Source organism: Zootermopsis nevadensis, unplaced genomic scaffold (assembly GCF_977971745.1).
Source record: "Zootermopsis nevadensis isolate Lab colony 2312 unplaced genomic scaffold, Znev_1.0 Znev_ptg000007l, whole genome shotgun sequence".
Lineage (NCBI taxonomy): Eukaryota > Metazoa > Arthropoda > Insecta > Blattodea > Termopsidae > Zootermopsis > Zootermopsis nevadensis.
Genome location: NW_028259139.1, coordinates 3654123 through 3668984, shown reverse-complemented (window position 1 = coordinate 3668984; position 14862 = coordinate 3654123). Strand labels below are relative to the sequence as shown.

Here is a 14862-nt window from a genome sequence, read left to right as displayed (position 1 = left end):
CCTTTCCCATTGATGTACCTTTTTGTTGAAGTTTTCATGCATGCAGGTCAAGTGAACTACAACAGTTGTTTGCTTTCCTTCTGTTGCTATGGTATTTCAAAATCACTTCATTACATGTTCAGTTATGGTATGCAGTACCAGAAAATGTCATTGGAAATTTAGTTTTATTTGAGATTGTTTCTCATGAGGGGTGAAGATGGTCACTTGTGACCTGGGTTGTAATGCCATATAGAAATGTCTGTCGTGAAAAAGGAAGTGATATGTTCCTCAAAAATGTTTGTTACAAAACTACATGGTGTCAACCCAGAGGACCACAGTAGACTGTATATGCCTGAAATTGTAATTACTCATGTGCCACAGGGCAATCCACAACATTATCATACATGATACATAATTTTAATTCCACAGCTACCAACCCATGCATCTGAGTCTAAGAAAGTACCTGCTTGTATTGAACCTAAGATTTTGCAACACACGTTTGAATACTGTTTTATGGGAATCACACATTTTAGAGTTTTGCATGGAAGAGAAAAGAAGTGACGCGAGTATTCAGGATTATCTTGCTATAAATGTCCTCTCAATTTTGGGACATTTTAAAATTTTGAAAAACAATCACTGAATTCTGTAATTGGGCCTACTTGTTTGTTCGACTATTTTATACTCAATTTAATTAATGTTACTTGTATTATCTTCAACTTACGGATACGTTTTCTAGATATCACATCTGTGGTGCTCACGGCGGCGAAGAAAGTTTTTAGTTGTTAATTCTTATTTTGACACTGTTAACCCCCACATAACCGAACAGTGGAATGCATACAATAACCCTGACGAGGTGCACGACAAAGGTCATAAGATGTCAGTATTGTGCGTTCCATTTGTTCTGATTTCAATTTAGGTATAAATATTTGATAATGGTTAAAGAACTTGTTTGTGCTACGTTGACATATCATGTTCCGCCACAGTTTGGAATAACAATATTTATAGTTCGTTCGACTAGGGAGGGGATGGATATTGATGCAGCAGCATTTACTGCATTGATTGCGTGTCCTTGTTTACGTGCTGCATTTGGCAACAACGTGCTGGTACCCATGTGACACGGAGGAAACGTGACAGGCAGGGTGACGCTTGTGTTGCGGTCGCGTTCTCGTGGGTTGCAAAACCGTTGGGTCGGTAGGTAAAGACACTGCATAATATTTTAACAGTTTGGAAAATTACGTTATTGAAACATGAGTAAAATGTTTATTTGACAATTAAAAGCGGACCGGGATGCTAAGCTCACGACCTATAAGACGAACACGCCCTGTCCGAGTTACGTCACATAGTGCTCCCTGATTGGACAGTTAGTAGACCCCAGACACGTGAACCGAGTAGCAGCAAGCATGGCAGTTGATGCGCAGTGGTTTCCAGTTTTTTTGTAAGTGTCTTGATCGATCATTTTTAATAAGTTTTTTACCTGAGAAGTGGCGGATACGTGTGCGTCATTATTGTATTTGTGGATTAACACATTTTGGAGAAATCTTGAGCTTTGGTTCGGTCGGTATATTATAATTCTTGGGAAGTACTGTGAGGGTTTCAGTGGCTGCGTGGCGTGTTGGCGGTCCATAATTGCTTGGCCAATCGTTGCAAACATCCTTTTGTGACGTAACAGGCCTGGCGACTATTCATTGGCAGTTGTCGTTGGCAACCCAAACACTCACGTCACTCACGGCCGGGGCCGGGGCTGGCAGTGGCTGCTAGGTCCATGCTGCAGCCCTGTCTGCTGTGTTTATTTTACATTCCCAGTAACATCTGAATTTTAGTGTGTGCTAATAATGGAGGCGTAAGCTCAGACGGCGGGAGGGCGAGTTCCAGAAGAACAATGAGTCTGGAGACGCTTCTGGAAGCGGCGCGGTACGTGGAGCTGCAAGAGGCCCAGCGGCTACATCAGTCGTCGTCCTCAGTGACTTCTCTGGCACGTGGTGAAGGTATGTTTAGTGTTGCAATAATTACTTTGATATATTTATTTCAGTTATGAGATGTAAGGAATATCTGTTATTTACTTTTGCGAGTGCATACACTATCTCTATAACATTTGCTACACCAGTTGTTAGATTCTACAGGGATACACAGTGTGTGTCTCATTCAAAGTACTGCCGCTTTATTCTTTGACACTGTTGTATGTCCGGATGACGGCATGTTGAGACGTGCCTTATCGATTACCGTAATAGGGCTCGAAAGGTACCGGCCCTGCCATGGGCATAATGGCCAGATGCGCAGGAAACGTTTTCAGCTTTGTGATTGTAACCTTAAACTAATCATGTAACCCATCTGGGTTGTATCAGACGCAAAAGTGAATGCGTTCTGGAAATACTGGAGAGGAAAAATAATGGAAAATGATGTCACCATTTGAAAAAGGTCATTGGCTTGTACCACAACCGTGCGTAGTTTTTATGATGCCTCGGTGTGGCAAGAAGTTAAGTGACAGTGTGCATTATAAGTAAATTTAAACATTCCTGTTACATACGGTGTTCCTGTTTAGAGACAAGTTGGTACAGGCCTATAATTATGCATGCGGTGAGGTGTCGCCCTAAAGTGAGCATCTTATCAAAGAATCCCATGTTACCAATTTTAATTATGGTGACATGTACAAGTTTATTGTACGGTCGATAGATGGAACTGCAATGTGATTAATGATTCTTTTGTACTCTGTTAATAGATGGCAGTTGGTGTGAGTTTGTGTACTCCAAATTCAATATTTTGGTTGTGCAACGTTTCGTATTCAGAGCATCGTAGGGTTATATTGGCATGAACTTATCCTGTATTTCGAATTCCGCAATTTTGTAACGCTGTAGTTTGCTTAATTTTTGCCTGGGATGTCATGTTCTCGAAAAGTACTGTATTATACAAAAAACCCTTATTTGTATTTGACTTGAGGGTATCTCCTACAAGGCTAGCAGGTGCTGTTCGCTGGGTGGTTAAAGTTCTGACTTCTAGAGCTGAATCGATCACATTGGTTAGTAACTGAACTACCTCACCACCACGTGTGCCGGAAGTATGTGTCAGTCCCCTTTAGTAAACCAACCGTGAGCAAAGGTAGAATGTATTTGTAATATTTCTTACGTACAAATCTGCAGTTATGTCCACTGGTAGTCAAGGCCCACAAATCATGGATTGCAATTTTGTCAGCGATCGTAGTATATCGTGCTGCTGTGTTTCCAGAAATCGTTGAATACTGATTTGCTAGAGTCCAAGGCACTTTCCAGATCAACTTCGTTTTTAACCCAAGTTCTATTCTTAAGGAAAAAACAATACATGTATGTGTTTGCCATCAGAGTGTGGCTTCCCCCAAACGTCGTCACCATAGACTTAATTTATTTTTTTTATGAATGCTGCACCAGTGGAGGCCACTTCAGCCTCCTACATTTTAATTTCATGTTGACAATAGCACGGTGGGCGCGCGAAGTTGTGAGGTGGGTGCCACTAGCCCCATTATTTGGATCCTAAAATAATTTGTGGTAATAGGCATTGAAAAAATGCGAAACTTTGTTAGAAATTTTTTTTAAATTGGTATGGAGGTGGATCATATGTCAATTAAAGACATGACTGAAGTTACATCTAACAGGTTTAATGTGTTTTCTTCTTTACAGAATCAGTACTTTAGTAAAGAAGTTTGCTCAAATATAAAATAATAATGCAATGTATTTGCAGTTGCAAGAAATAACAAGAATGTGATAGTTGATCCTACGACTATCAGCACTTGAAACCAGTACCCTAACCCATCATTCAGAGCAGGCCTATATTCTACAGAGTATCCACACGTCGACCCACGTGTACAACTATTGACCCAAAGAAGGATGTCCAAAAAGGAATAGAATGAAGAGGCAGAGTAACAAATTTATCGATGACCGTCTGGAAATAACCTCCACTAGACGTTAATATGGAGACTACCTCTTTCGATATCTTGTCACCTGTGGAATCTGTGAACCCCAGATCCCATCTTTGGGCCCGTTTACTTGGCCGCGAAAGTGGAAAACAAACCCCTTTTTTTTATAGGAAGGGGTACTTAATTGTATAGATGCGAGCCTTCTGCAGTTTTGGCGTTCATAAGCCCGGGCGTATTGTAGCCTGCAAATGCAGGCATTTGGAAAGGATATATATGGTGCTTTTTAGGAGGGGGGCGGGGAGTTCGCGTGGCACGATTAAACGAAATCGGTAGTAACGGTAAAAAAATGTATGTACCTAATTCCGGCTACACACGTACAGGTATGACTGAACAGACGCTCGTCTCAAGTATACCTCAACGTGTGGATGCACTAGAGCATGAGGTATACCTGTACGTGTGTAGCCGGCTTTAAGCATGATGCATGAAAGCCCATGTTTGAGAAGTATTTGAACGAAGTTTGCTTCAATGCTCTTACGTATCAAGTTTTCTACATTATTTATCCGGTTACATACATATCAGTTTTTAACATAAATCTGAAGAAAATCTTGAATTCATACCAGCAGTTATGTTCATTGCAGTTAAATGGGGCCATGGTCACCGATCCACGTGGCTATAACTTTCACCACTTTACAGCTGCATGATGTATATTTCCATAACAGTCATAATCGCAGCCCTGATCAGTGGCTCTTATGTGACTGACCAGTCAAGACGTCGAGGGGAGCGGGGTTTAATGAGTACACCTTCATTAGCGATCGTCAGTGTTTGATGCACAGCATCTGGCAACATTGTGTGACCCGAGGGGGGGGGGGCATTGTGGGCGGAGCGTTGCCAGTCTGTTGTGCCAAGAGTAATACTCAGGACGGATATGTAGTACAATGGGTGTGCTAGTCGACCAGCAAGTTTATGGTGTCAGGATAATGCCACCTCCCAAGAAGAAATGGATACATCATTACTTACTGGGTAAGCGAAAACCATGTATTCACACGAGAGGTACATTTTCGCAGGATAGGCCGTGTTGCTAACATTATTATTGCATAGGAAGGCTCGCTTTATTAAGAAAGGCATTCTATTTTTGGGTCAAGGGTATTGAGTTTTTTAGAAGTACGCATGCGCGAACCCGCCTACGGCGTGACCTGGCTGTCACGTGGCGCTTGGTGACCCTCGTTGAATGTCAGGGCCACGGTTGTTATCGATCAGGACTTTGGCCTCTGTCTCAGCCGTGTGATTGTTGGCTTGCAGAGGAAGAACCTGCCCCCGGCGGGTTTCTGTCGTTCACCGCAGCAGCGCCGCCTCCACCCCCTCCTGCTGTCACTTCAGAACATCAACCGCCGCCGCCACTACCGCCCACCAGACCCGCCCACAACCAACAAGTCTCCAATGGGGGCCCCGCCCCCCATCTGCCGCTGGACCAGCCGGATGATTCCAAGGAATTCCAGAAGCGAGCGTGAGTTGCACTAATCACGTTGATATTTGTAGTTGTTGATGGAGTGGGATGTGTGGTACATGGCTGTGTCTTGCTGCAGGGCTGGCACACGCGAGGTGCACAACAAACTTGAAAAGAATCGCCGGGCGCATCTAAAGGAATGCTTCGAGCTCTTGAAACGGCAGTTGCCAGCCTCACAGGATGAGAAGAAGTCTTCCAATCTCAGTATCCTGCACAGTGCCCTGCGACACATTCAGGTACCCCTTGTTTTAGACAAGGCCAAGGGAGCGTGTGAGTCCACGTGCCATAGAAAGCACGTGGCCGACAGGTGGCGCGGTGTTGCCATATTGCCTGGGTTTCCTTTGTAGTGCTCTGGCCTTGTGGGGGATGGAGGTTCTGATTCCGTAATGATACCAAGGCTGATTGTTGAAAGTATACAAGTAAACATGCTGACTTTTTACAACCGTAGATCATATGATTGAGTCATTAGTATTTTACTGTTTTTAACTTGACATGAGCTCCACATTTATGATAACCATAAAAGGGCAAAATTCCATAAACCTTTTTTATGATAAGTATGCTTATTCCCAGGATACCTTATGTATTGTGAATGAAAATGTAAGGCGACCATTTTATTTTATTTATTTATTGTCAAATCAGGATATTTTGGTACTTATGTATTCTTCAATCAGATTTCCTATGAATGATCATGAATTATTACTTAATTGTAGAAGTAACACCAATCGAACATTACTACCTTTCAGTCATTGCAATCCTAAGAAGGAATATCAGTCTTGACCTTCGTATGAAGGAAAGTCATGACAGTAAGACAAGAACTTATTTCTTGGTATCAACCTCTTGAACCAAGACATGAACTTAAATCATTAAACAGATTTAGAATGTGCAAATTTTAAATAAAATTCACAACTGACAATTAATGAACTGATATTAGAGAAGTTATCAAAAAATTTGTCCCAATTTGGTCTTTAGAATGGTTTTGGAATTGCTGGTTTAGAATGGTGGGAAACAAAACTAGTACTATTTTGTTAGATACTATCGTTAACATTTTGATATTCCCACTTTGATTATTAGTTGCAATTTCTAATTTACATTTTATTTATATAAGGTGAAACAAGTGGTCATGTTTGTGCATTGGTAGTTCTTGCGGCGGAGGGAGCGGGAATTCGAGCACGAGATGGAGCGATTGGCACGAGAGAAGATTGCTGCACAACAGAGGCTAGTGATGCTCAAGAAGGAGCTGTCGGCTCAGTGGGACCACATCGACTTCAACGCGCTCCTGCCAGAAAGTGTGCATGTGCTTGAAGATCCGCGCAACAAGGATCACGTGTCTCATACTACTTCTACTGCCACAGAGAGGGACGAAGTGATGAGCGATGCAGAGGAGCCACTTAACAAGTGTGGTGTGGTGTATAGCAGCACGTCGTCCCTGTCCAGTGCTGCCACTGCCTGCTCACCACCTCAACTACCTCCCCCTCCACCACCTCCACCTCCAGGACCTACAGAATTGCGTGGAGGAGAGGATCCCAAGTCTCTACCTCCCACGTCCGTGGTGCAGCTGCCTGTGACTGCGCATGTGAGTTCATTAAACGTTTGATTCCTCTCGTATCTCATGTGTTGGGGCATGCTACAGTGATGGCTGATGTGTTGACAGATGGTGGGGACTACGGGTCTAGCAACGCTGGTTAGTCCCACCATCCAACTGCTAGCTCCATCAGGACTACGCATGTTGCCAGGCGACCCGCAGCCACTGGCGCTGACTGTGCACCCGCCACATCTCCCCAACACAAGTAAGAAATTAATAGAGTTGCAGGTGTGATACAGTAAGAAGTTCTTGGGCCACTCATTAACACAATTAGCCCTACGCCGTAATAATTTTGCCATTCTTGTCTTTCGTTTAAATACAAATGTTGGTATTTTTATAAAGCTCATATTATCGTCAGTAAAAATTGGCTCGATGCATTAAAAATATACTAATTGCCTTCTCTGTCTATCATGGTCTGGGGTTTGTCTTCGTCTTACTTTCATACGTTCCAGTATTGCATGCTGCATGTTCCCTGACACCATAGAAACCCTAGGACATAGAATGGCAGGTTAGAAAAAGAATATTAATCTCAGCTTAAATTAATAATGTAGTAATAAAGGTTATCATAATTTCCTCTTATAGTGTTTGGTATGTGAAACACATCATAACACACGTTTAGACCGTGAATCACACGGTGTGTTTAAGAAAAAATATTTTTGATTATTCATAATTGTATTTATGTATCTAATTTAGTTACAGGCACCATTTTGTAGAGGTCTGTACCAATTTTTTTATAACGTGCATTACATGTGTCCATCTTTAGTAATACAGCGGACGTCCTGCTAGATCCTACGTAGCATATCCACAGCCGTTGATGCTGCAATTTGTTTTAGTTTAGGAAGTGTTGCTAGCAGTGGTTGAATGCAGACATGCCCCTCGAAGAAAAAGTCTAATTGGGTAAGGTTAGGAGATGTCTGAGGCACGGACTGGTTCATTGGTTGTCCATATGGCCAGGCAGGAGTTTGTGTAGGGGCATTATCCTGTTGAAGTCCTGCAGGATATACAGAAGCAGTTGTGCTCATAATCAGATCTCCAGCATATCCAGATATGTTATTCTGGTGGTGATATCCTCTGCAAAGAATGGTCCATAGACCTTCCACTTTAACTCTGCAGGGATCACATTCGCTGTCGGAAAGTCTCGCCGTGGCTTGGCGGGATGCGTCAGGTTTTCCAAGACCCAGATGCGACGATTATGCTTAAATGTGCTGGAAGGTCATTTTGTTTCTAAACACCGGCTTATGCTCAAGTTTCATAATTTCTAGCATTTCCAGAAAATATGTGCAGGAAGATGAACAAACTCGGATGTCATTGTCACTGAGATCTTAAAGCATCTGCAGTCTTTAGGGCTTCATATACAAACGTATTTTTAGAATCCACCGTGCAGTTTTGGATGGAATATCCGCTTCTTGACTGGCACAGCATGTGGACTTCAAGATGCATACAAAATCTTACCACACGTTTGTGCCATCATGCCTCATGGCCACCCCATTCCCCCTTTTATTCAGGCATTATTCTGCGGATTTGGGTACCACTGCTTGCTGAACTTTTAAGATGTGGGTTCTTTCCAAATTGCATTCTGTTACTGGAGGAAGAACTAATGGATGCTTCAGTAGTAAACTTTGTACTTGTCTTGTCCATGTGATATTTGATTCATCAGGACTACCAAGCAAGCTTTAGAGATGTAAATATTTGTGATCAGGCCCCATATAACCAGGTCCAAAATAAGGTTTGAGGCATTTATGACAACTGAAAGTTATAAAATCCTCTGGGATAATTAGCTATGTCATTTAACAGTAAAGAGATCATCTCTTGTCTCTATCATCATGGAATGATGGTATCATACTCTGATGCTGGAGACAGAGGTCACTGAAGTGAAACCAGCGTTATGAACGTGCTTGTGTTACAGGCAGGTTTGGGTTGTTGTACTCCATTTTTTAAATTACGTATTCTTTCTTTGTGGTTTTGCATCAACAAATACAGATGTATTTTTAACTTATGAGCATTAAAGAATGCTGTGCTGCACGTAGTCAGATTCTGCTGTTAGCAAAACTACTCAACAGCGCAGGTTTTTAACTTCATAATGTATTTTATTTCATGTCACATTTTGTGATATTCCATTAAAAAAAATGACAAGAGTTCAAGTTGTGTTTCATGTAAAGTAGAGATTATATTAGACCAATAGTAGTAAAATAAAGATAAATTTGTCCCTGTGCCTAAGCCCCATACCATTTTACCATGCAGGGAACATGCATGTAAAGCACCACACAATTCGTAATTCTAGACTCCATCACTTGATGGGTGATGAGTGGTCAGCTTAATGTTCTCATCACCAACCACTAGAAAGAGCCTCTGGTAGCCATTATGTATAAGGCTGGGCAGGCCTCAGAAGTGGTCTGACAACGTTGTGAAGAGAAAAATGCCAGTCCTTTCCAGGAATCAGGTGCATCTCTCTTCGTATTATCCAGTCACTTTATTGAGTATGCTCTCCTTAATGCTTTCAGGTATCTTCTCAGACTACGTCATCTAGGTTATATCTGCAGTATATCAGAAAATTAGCCTTTTATTTTATGATGTAACTGTTTGTGTTTTAACACAGTGTTTCTCAATTTACACTGCAAACATTTGTTGAATGAAAATATAATTTTCCATTCCTCTGCTGCATGGTACTCTATATAAATTACATAAACAAATGTACAATTTCTAGCTGTTAATAAGTTTGTGGGGAAAATCACACTTTCTGTTGATTAAAACAAAAATGTAACGATGGTTTGAAACAAAGGAAGCGCTGGGGATTTTTTAATTTCAACTGTCATTTGCGCTGTAATGTGATTGACATTCCCTACCAAAACTGTTTTGGTGATCTTAAAAGTGTTACTATTGAAAAACATGTCAGTCAGTTCCCTTTTTGTGCTTTCCTTTCTAGATGTTGCCCATTCACCTGCTTCTGCGGTGGTGTCCCACCCGCGATTGCGGGGTATGAGTGGCAGTGAATCAGATACCAGGACAACTGCTGCCATCACCTTACCAACATTGCACTTACCAAACAAAATGGTGGCCGGCAGTGTGGCTCTTGCAGCAGAGGCTGCACGACTTCCAGGTGGGGCAGAACTCAATATTCTGCCAGCCAACGGGGCGGTGCGGGCTACTACCTCAGGCAAACATCACCCCATAACCCTTTCTGGAGGTTTGTGTTGTCTACAAAATAATACATGTGCGTCGGAAGTAACATTTTTATTGTTGAGATTCTATGGCTGGTGTCTAATGCACAAGATCAGTTTTCATGGCTCAAACTCTAAAGCAGTTGTTGTTACTAGGAGCAATATTGTTTTTTGATGAAGCCACTGCTTGATCACTATAAACAAATATTGTGATGTATTAATTTAAATTTATTTGTTCAAAGTTTAAGCACTCAGCTGTGATATAGAGACTACTTTATTTACAAAGACTGTACTCACCGCTGTGAGAACCTGAAATCTATTTTGTTCACCATTTTCAGTGATATATCCATCTGAATGAGGTATCAGGTTGACACTCTTTTATTTGCATCATAGGAAATTGAATTATACACAGAAATTAAGTAATTAGCAGTCATGTGTTGAAAGCTTGGCCATGCAAATTATTGGTACATAAAACATAATTAAATCAAGTGGAATTTTTAATAGTAAGCATCTGTATATATAATGTTCGTCTCAGTATCACAGGAAATCTACTGTGTGGATGATGTTCATTCCAGGTTTCATGACAAGTTTCCTGTTGGATTAAAAATTATAAGTAAGGGAAAGAACATGGATGTGATAATACCATGTTCCTCTAGCATGACCAGCATTCCACATCTCTGGCACAGTGGCATCTGGTCTCACACCAGTATTTGTAGGGTCTCATCAAAGATCTTCTGTTTGGTTAACAGAATTTGGGATGGAATTCTTGAGTAGGGCATTTGAAGAGCGTCGGTTTTCCAGCCGGCTCTGTAATTCTATATAAATTCTGAGAGTGTGTGTTTAATTTATGAACCTATCTTGTGTTACGGAGACTAAAATAAATTATTTAGGAATTTTTACATAACATAAGGGTGTTAAGTAATTGAAACTTTATTATTCTTCACTCTTACTTCCCTTTTTATTTTAGGTTTGACGCTTCCAAATGGTGTGCTGGGTCATGCAGGAGTTACACTTGCCACCAAGTCAATTGCTCACACTGCTTGTTCTGGTAAGAATTGTTTACTGAAAGAGAAGACTGTCTGCTGTCCGAAATGAGGACATCTGTGTCATTTTGGTTCATAGTTATTTTAACATCATTATTTCTAACCCCTTTGGTTATTCCAGGATGTCTGTCCATGCACACAGTTTGCATAGATGAACAGCGGCATGAAGATGGACTAATATGTCTAAAACATGCCACCTAGCTAAATAAACATTAAGATGTGGTATATGAGTGCATAGATTTGCAAATATTGTTTGTGGAGATAATTATTTAGTAATGATAAGGAATGTAATGACAAAAACTTTGTTTTTAAAATTGTGCTTCAGAGGGTTGAAGATAAAGTTGCATTGATGACGCACTGTTCTGATGTGTTGACTTACGTTCTTTTTCAGAAGCAAGTGGTACTGTGCTGACACCTGCTATTCATGGAGCTGGGACTATCCCTACGCACCTGACTTCAGCAGGTATGATCAACTCTTTGAAGCTGGAGCTCGTGTAATAATATTTAAGAACTCTGTCCATACTGCAAAGAAAATATGCTTCACCATTGCTTAGATCAGCTGGTTAATGCTCTTGAAGAAAATAATCCCTATTTTCAGTAAGAATCTGAGGCAGTACATAAATACAAAATAAAGTTACTGATTACTGAAACAGGTGGCTCATAGTTTCCACTGGGCTTTAAACGATTAGTTGAAGAACAATTTTTCTTTCTTTCAAAATGATGAGCTAAATAGAAGATGAACACTTGCTGTAATAACAATTTACCGGTTCCTTGCTTTGGTAATTTTCGATGAAGTGAAAACTAATGTCATGAAATAAATGTACCTTCTTATCACCATGAAGGTATATAGGTGGAGCACAAGAAATTTCTTGCATTTTAGGTGACTATAGGGATATTTGGGGAACCTTTAGAAAAAAAATGCATGAAGCTGTTTAGATGAACAAGACATATACCTATACATTTTTTATTTGCTGCATGTATCAGAAACCCTTCTCATTTTTTAAAAGGAGTGAAAGCTCCCAATTGTGTGGGAAATACGTATTTCCTCTCATAACTTCCTACATGTAATTTTGAGAAAGAAAAGTAGTTACTTTAATTTTCTCATACAGAATTTTTCCACCTGTTTGGCAGGTATCACACATGTGGTGACACCGCTAGGTAGCCACACAAGTTTGACCCCCCTGGTGACTCCAGTGACTGTTGTTTCACAGGGAAATCAGGTAGCTCATATTCTTGCTACTCCTCAGCAGCTTGGAGGCAAGGTATGTGCAAGAGACTTATTTATGCATACATTCCCCTGCAGTTCACTTTTATAAAGATTAAAAATTTGATTTCTCTATCAAATTTTAACCAGTTCTGTGAACCTTAATCTGGTGTATGGACATAATTGTACTTTCTCAGACTTCTCTTTAACTTACAGGTAGACTGATTTATATTTGTTTAGTTTTAGGACATTCTTCGTAGACTACTATATTTGATAATTCTGTAAAATGTATTTGAGATTGCATTTTCTTAATGTTTTATTAGAACTGTATAAATATGAAGGTTTTGATGTGTGGCAAGAAACATACGTCATAAGCTTAATAAAATGAATGAGGTAAATTACATTATTTATATTGTTTGGACAGTGACTGCTACAGATATGTTACTAGAGGAATGCTCTGTTGCAGATGATGACTACCACATCCCTTCTCAAGTCAGTGGGTCCAATGCCATTAATGAACACTCAGTACCTGAGCACAGCCACACTGGTGAAACCAGTTGTTGTCGTGAGCACACCTTCCACGCTCCCACCACACTCCAACAGCAGTTCGTGAGGTGTCCATGTGATACACTTGCTCCCAGCAGGCTGGGAGTCACAATATTCCGTCATAGCATCTGTGTGTGATTGAATAATTAACTTCTCAAGTACAAATGTTGTCCTGTCTGCCTTAGTGAGGGGATGTTGTGGAACTGCTCAAATTAAATATCTGTGGCAGAGGTCCTGGTTAAATGTGCCCATACCTTAGAGTTCTGTGTTCAAACCTTTCAATGTGTTCTGTAGAGTGTACTGTAGAGTTTATGAACATTTGGAATGATGGGAATGTGAATGTTTCTAGGACAGCTGCATCTGACATTTTTTCATTTTCCCTCCCCTGTTTTATGTTCAAATGTGTATGTGTGTGTAAGTATAATAAGGATGTGGCTGAGATAGTTCAACAGTGGTATGAATGTGTGTATGTATGTGGACAAGAATTAAACATACACGCATTGAACAAATTATGGTTTTTTGCTTGAAGACTTTACATGGTGCTGATGCTCATGATTTTTATTGTGCATTTGTTTCTAAACAGGAAGAACTCTTCTTTCTTGAGTGTACATAACATGAACAAACAGAAATTATGATCTGTTTATGTATTTAATTGTAAATAGTGAACATGAATTGCTGCAATAAAACAAACTTCATCAATCCAACAGAAGCAGTCATGCCTTGAAAAAAAATAAACATCTCCAGGAGTTTATCAGCATGGAACAATTGTCATACAAATCTCCATTAAATGCCCTAACCTTGGTTAATATAAGCCTCCAATAGTGCCTTCACCTTGTTCTCGGAGTTTCATTGAATATATTTGATGAAAGTTGTATCCACATTAGCCCATGCTCTTTATTAGTCCTCCAAGTGTATTAATTTCTTAGATAGGGTATGTGCCTTACCAACTACAAGTATGTCAATTTCCTTCAGTTTTATTCTTTACAGTAACCATTGTGTGTATTCTTCATTGTTTGTCAGTATTTTATTATAAAATTCAAAAGGCAGTCTTAACAAAAGGTAACAACATTGAAGTTAAGAAAGAAAACTGCAGGTAACATTTAAAAGTGCTTATTAAATAAGCCCTGTGGCAATAAGAAAGAAGAAATTATATTTCTTTGTTAACTTGTACTGAAACAGGCTGCCCTTATCCATTGTAATAGAAGTCATTCAATATCTGATGTTTTATTCATTCTCAGAGGTTTTCTTATTATTTCTTCTCATTAGATTAAGGGGATAGTGTAAACTGTGTTCATATTTGGAAGCAACACTGTTGTGTTTTAAGGTGTCTGTATACTGGGTTACAGAGCTGTAGAACCGAAGGTAAATTTTCTTTTTGTGATTTAAGGTAAAAACAATTAATGTAATAACATGTATTAGTGACGAGAAATATTCGTAGTTCCCTGTTACTAGCGGCACCGAAACTGACTCGCCCGTGACTCACGTGTTAAAGTCCCTCCTACGTCAACAGCAGCAGCCGATAACGCAATGTAAGCACGACCGTAAGCTCATAAATTGGAGACCCGGTACATCCCAGTAGACAGCCATCTTCAGACTCATGGCTGTGTAAACTACAAATGCTACTGTGTATGTTATGTATGTAAGGATATTTACATCCCAAATAATAGTCAAACACTACTGTGAGATAAATTTTTATTCCAAGAGTAATTGGGCTGTACATTACAATTGTGTTATTGGGGGAAGGCTGAATAACAAAAGCAGTTTGATTTGATATGTCTTGTAAGGAAAAGTAGTCTTTATGGAGATGTACAGAATGTAAGAACTGAATGGTTAGTGCTCCTTTATATTTGGAACATGATCAGTTCAATCAGCTAGAACACAAGCTATCCTGATTAATGGTTTTTGTGTGCTGGTTGTACACTCATCCCCAGACCAGGAAAATCCAGACTTTCCATCTGTGCCT

General features: G+C 40.2%; 1 protein-coding gene across 4 annotated transcripts; it reads left to right on the top strand.

The window, feature by feature from the left end:
- The first annotated feature begins 1095 nt into the window (after positions 1-1095).
- Positions 1096-13608, top strand: LOC110830693 (uncharacterized). Of its 4 annotated transcripts, none has more exons than XM_022065906.2 (11): positions 1096-1170; positions 1800-1964; positions 5162-5366; positions 5446-5602; positions 6505-6939; positions 7018-7153; positions 9872-10132; positions 11074-11154; positions 11541-11612; positions 12281-12411; positions 12820-13608. In XM_022065906.2, the coding sequence occupies exons 2-11, from the start codon at positions 1859-1861 to the stop codon at positions 12964-12966; spliced, it is 1731 nt and encodes a 576-aa protein (XP_021921598.2). In that variant the 5' UTR covers positions 1096-1170; positions 1800-1858; the 3' UTR covers positions 12967-13608. The 4 variants fall into 4 exon arrangements, with proteins under 4 accessions (XP_021921598.2, XP_087200107.1, XP_087200106.1 ...); XM_087343981.1 differs by lacking the exon at positions 1096-1170 and adding an exon at positions 1232-1414 and having other exon boundaries at positions 11544-11612; XM_087343980.1 differs by lacking the exon at positions 1096-1170 and adding an exon at positions 1235-1414.
- Positions 13609-14862: the final 1254 nt, after the last annotated feature.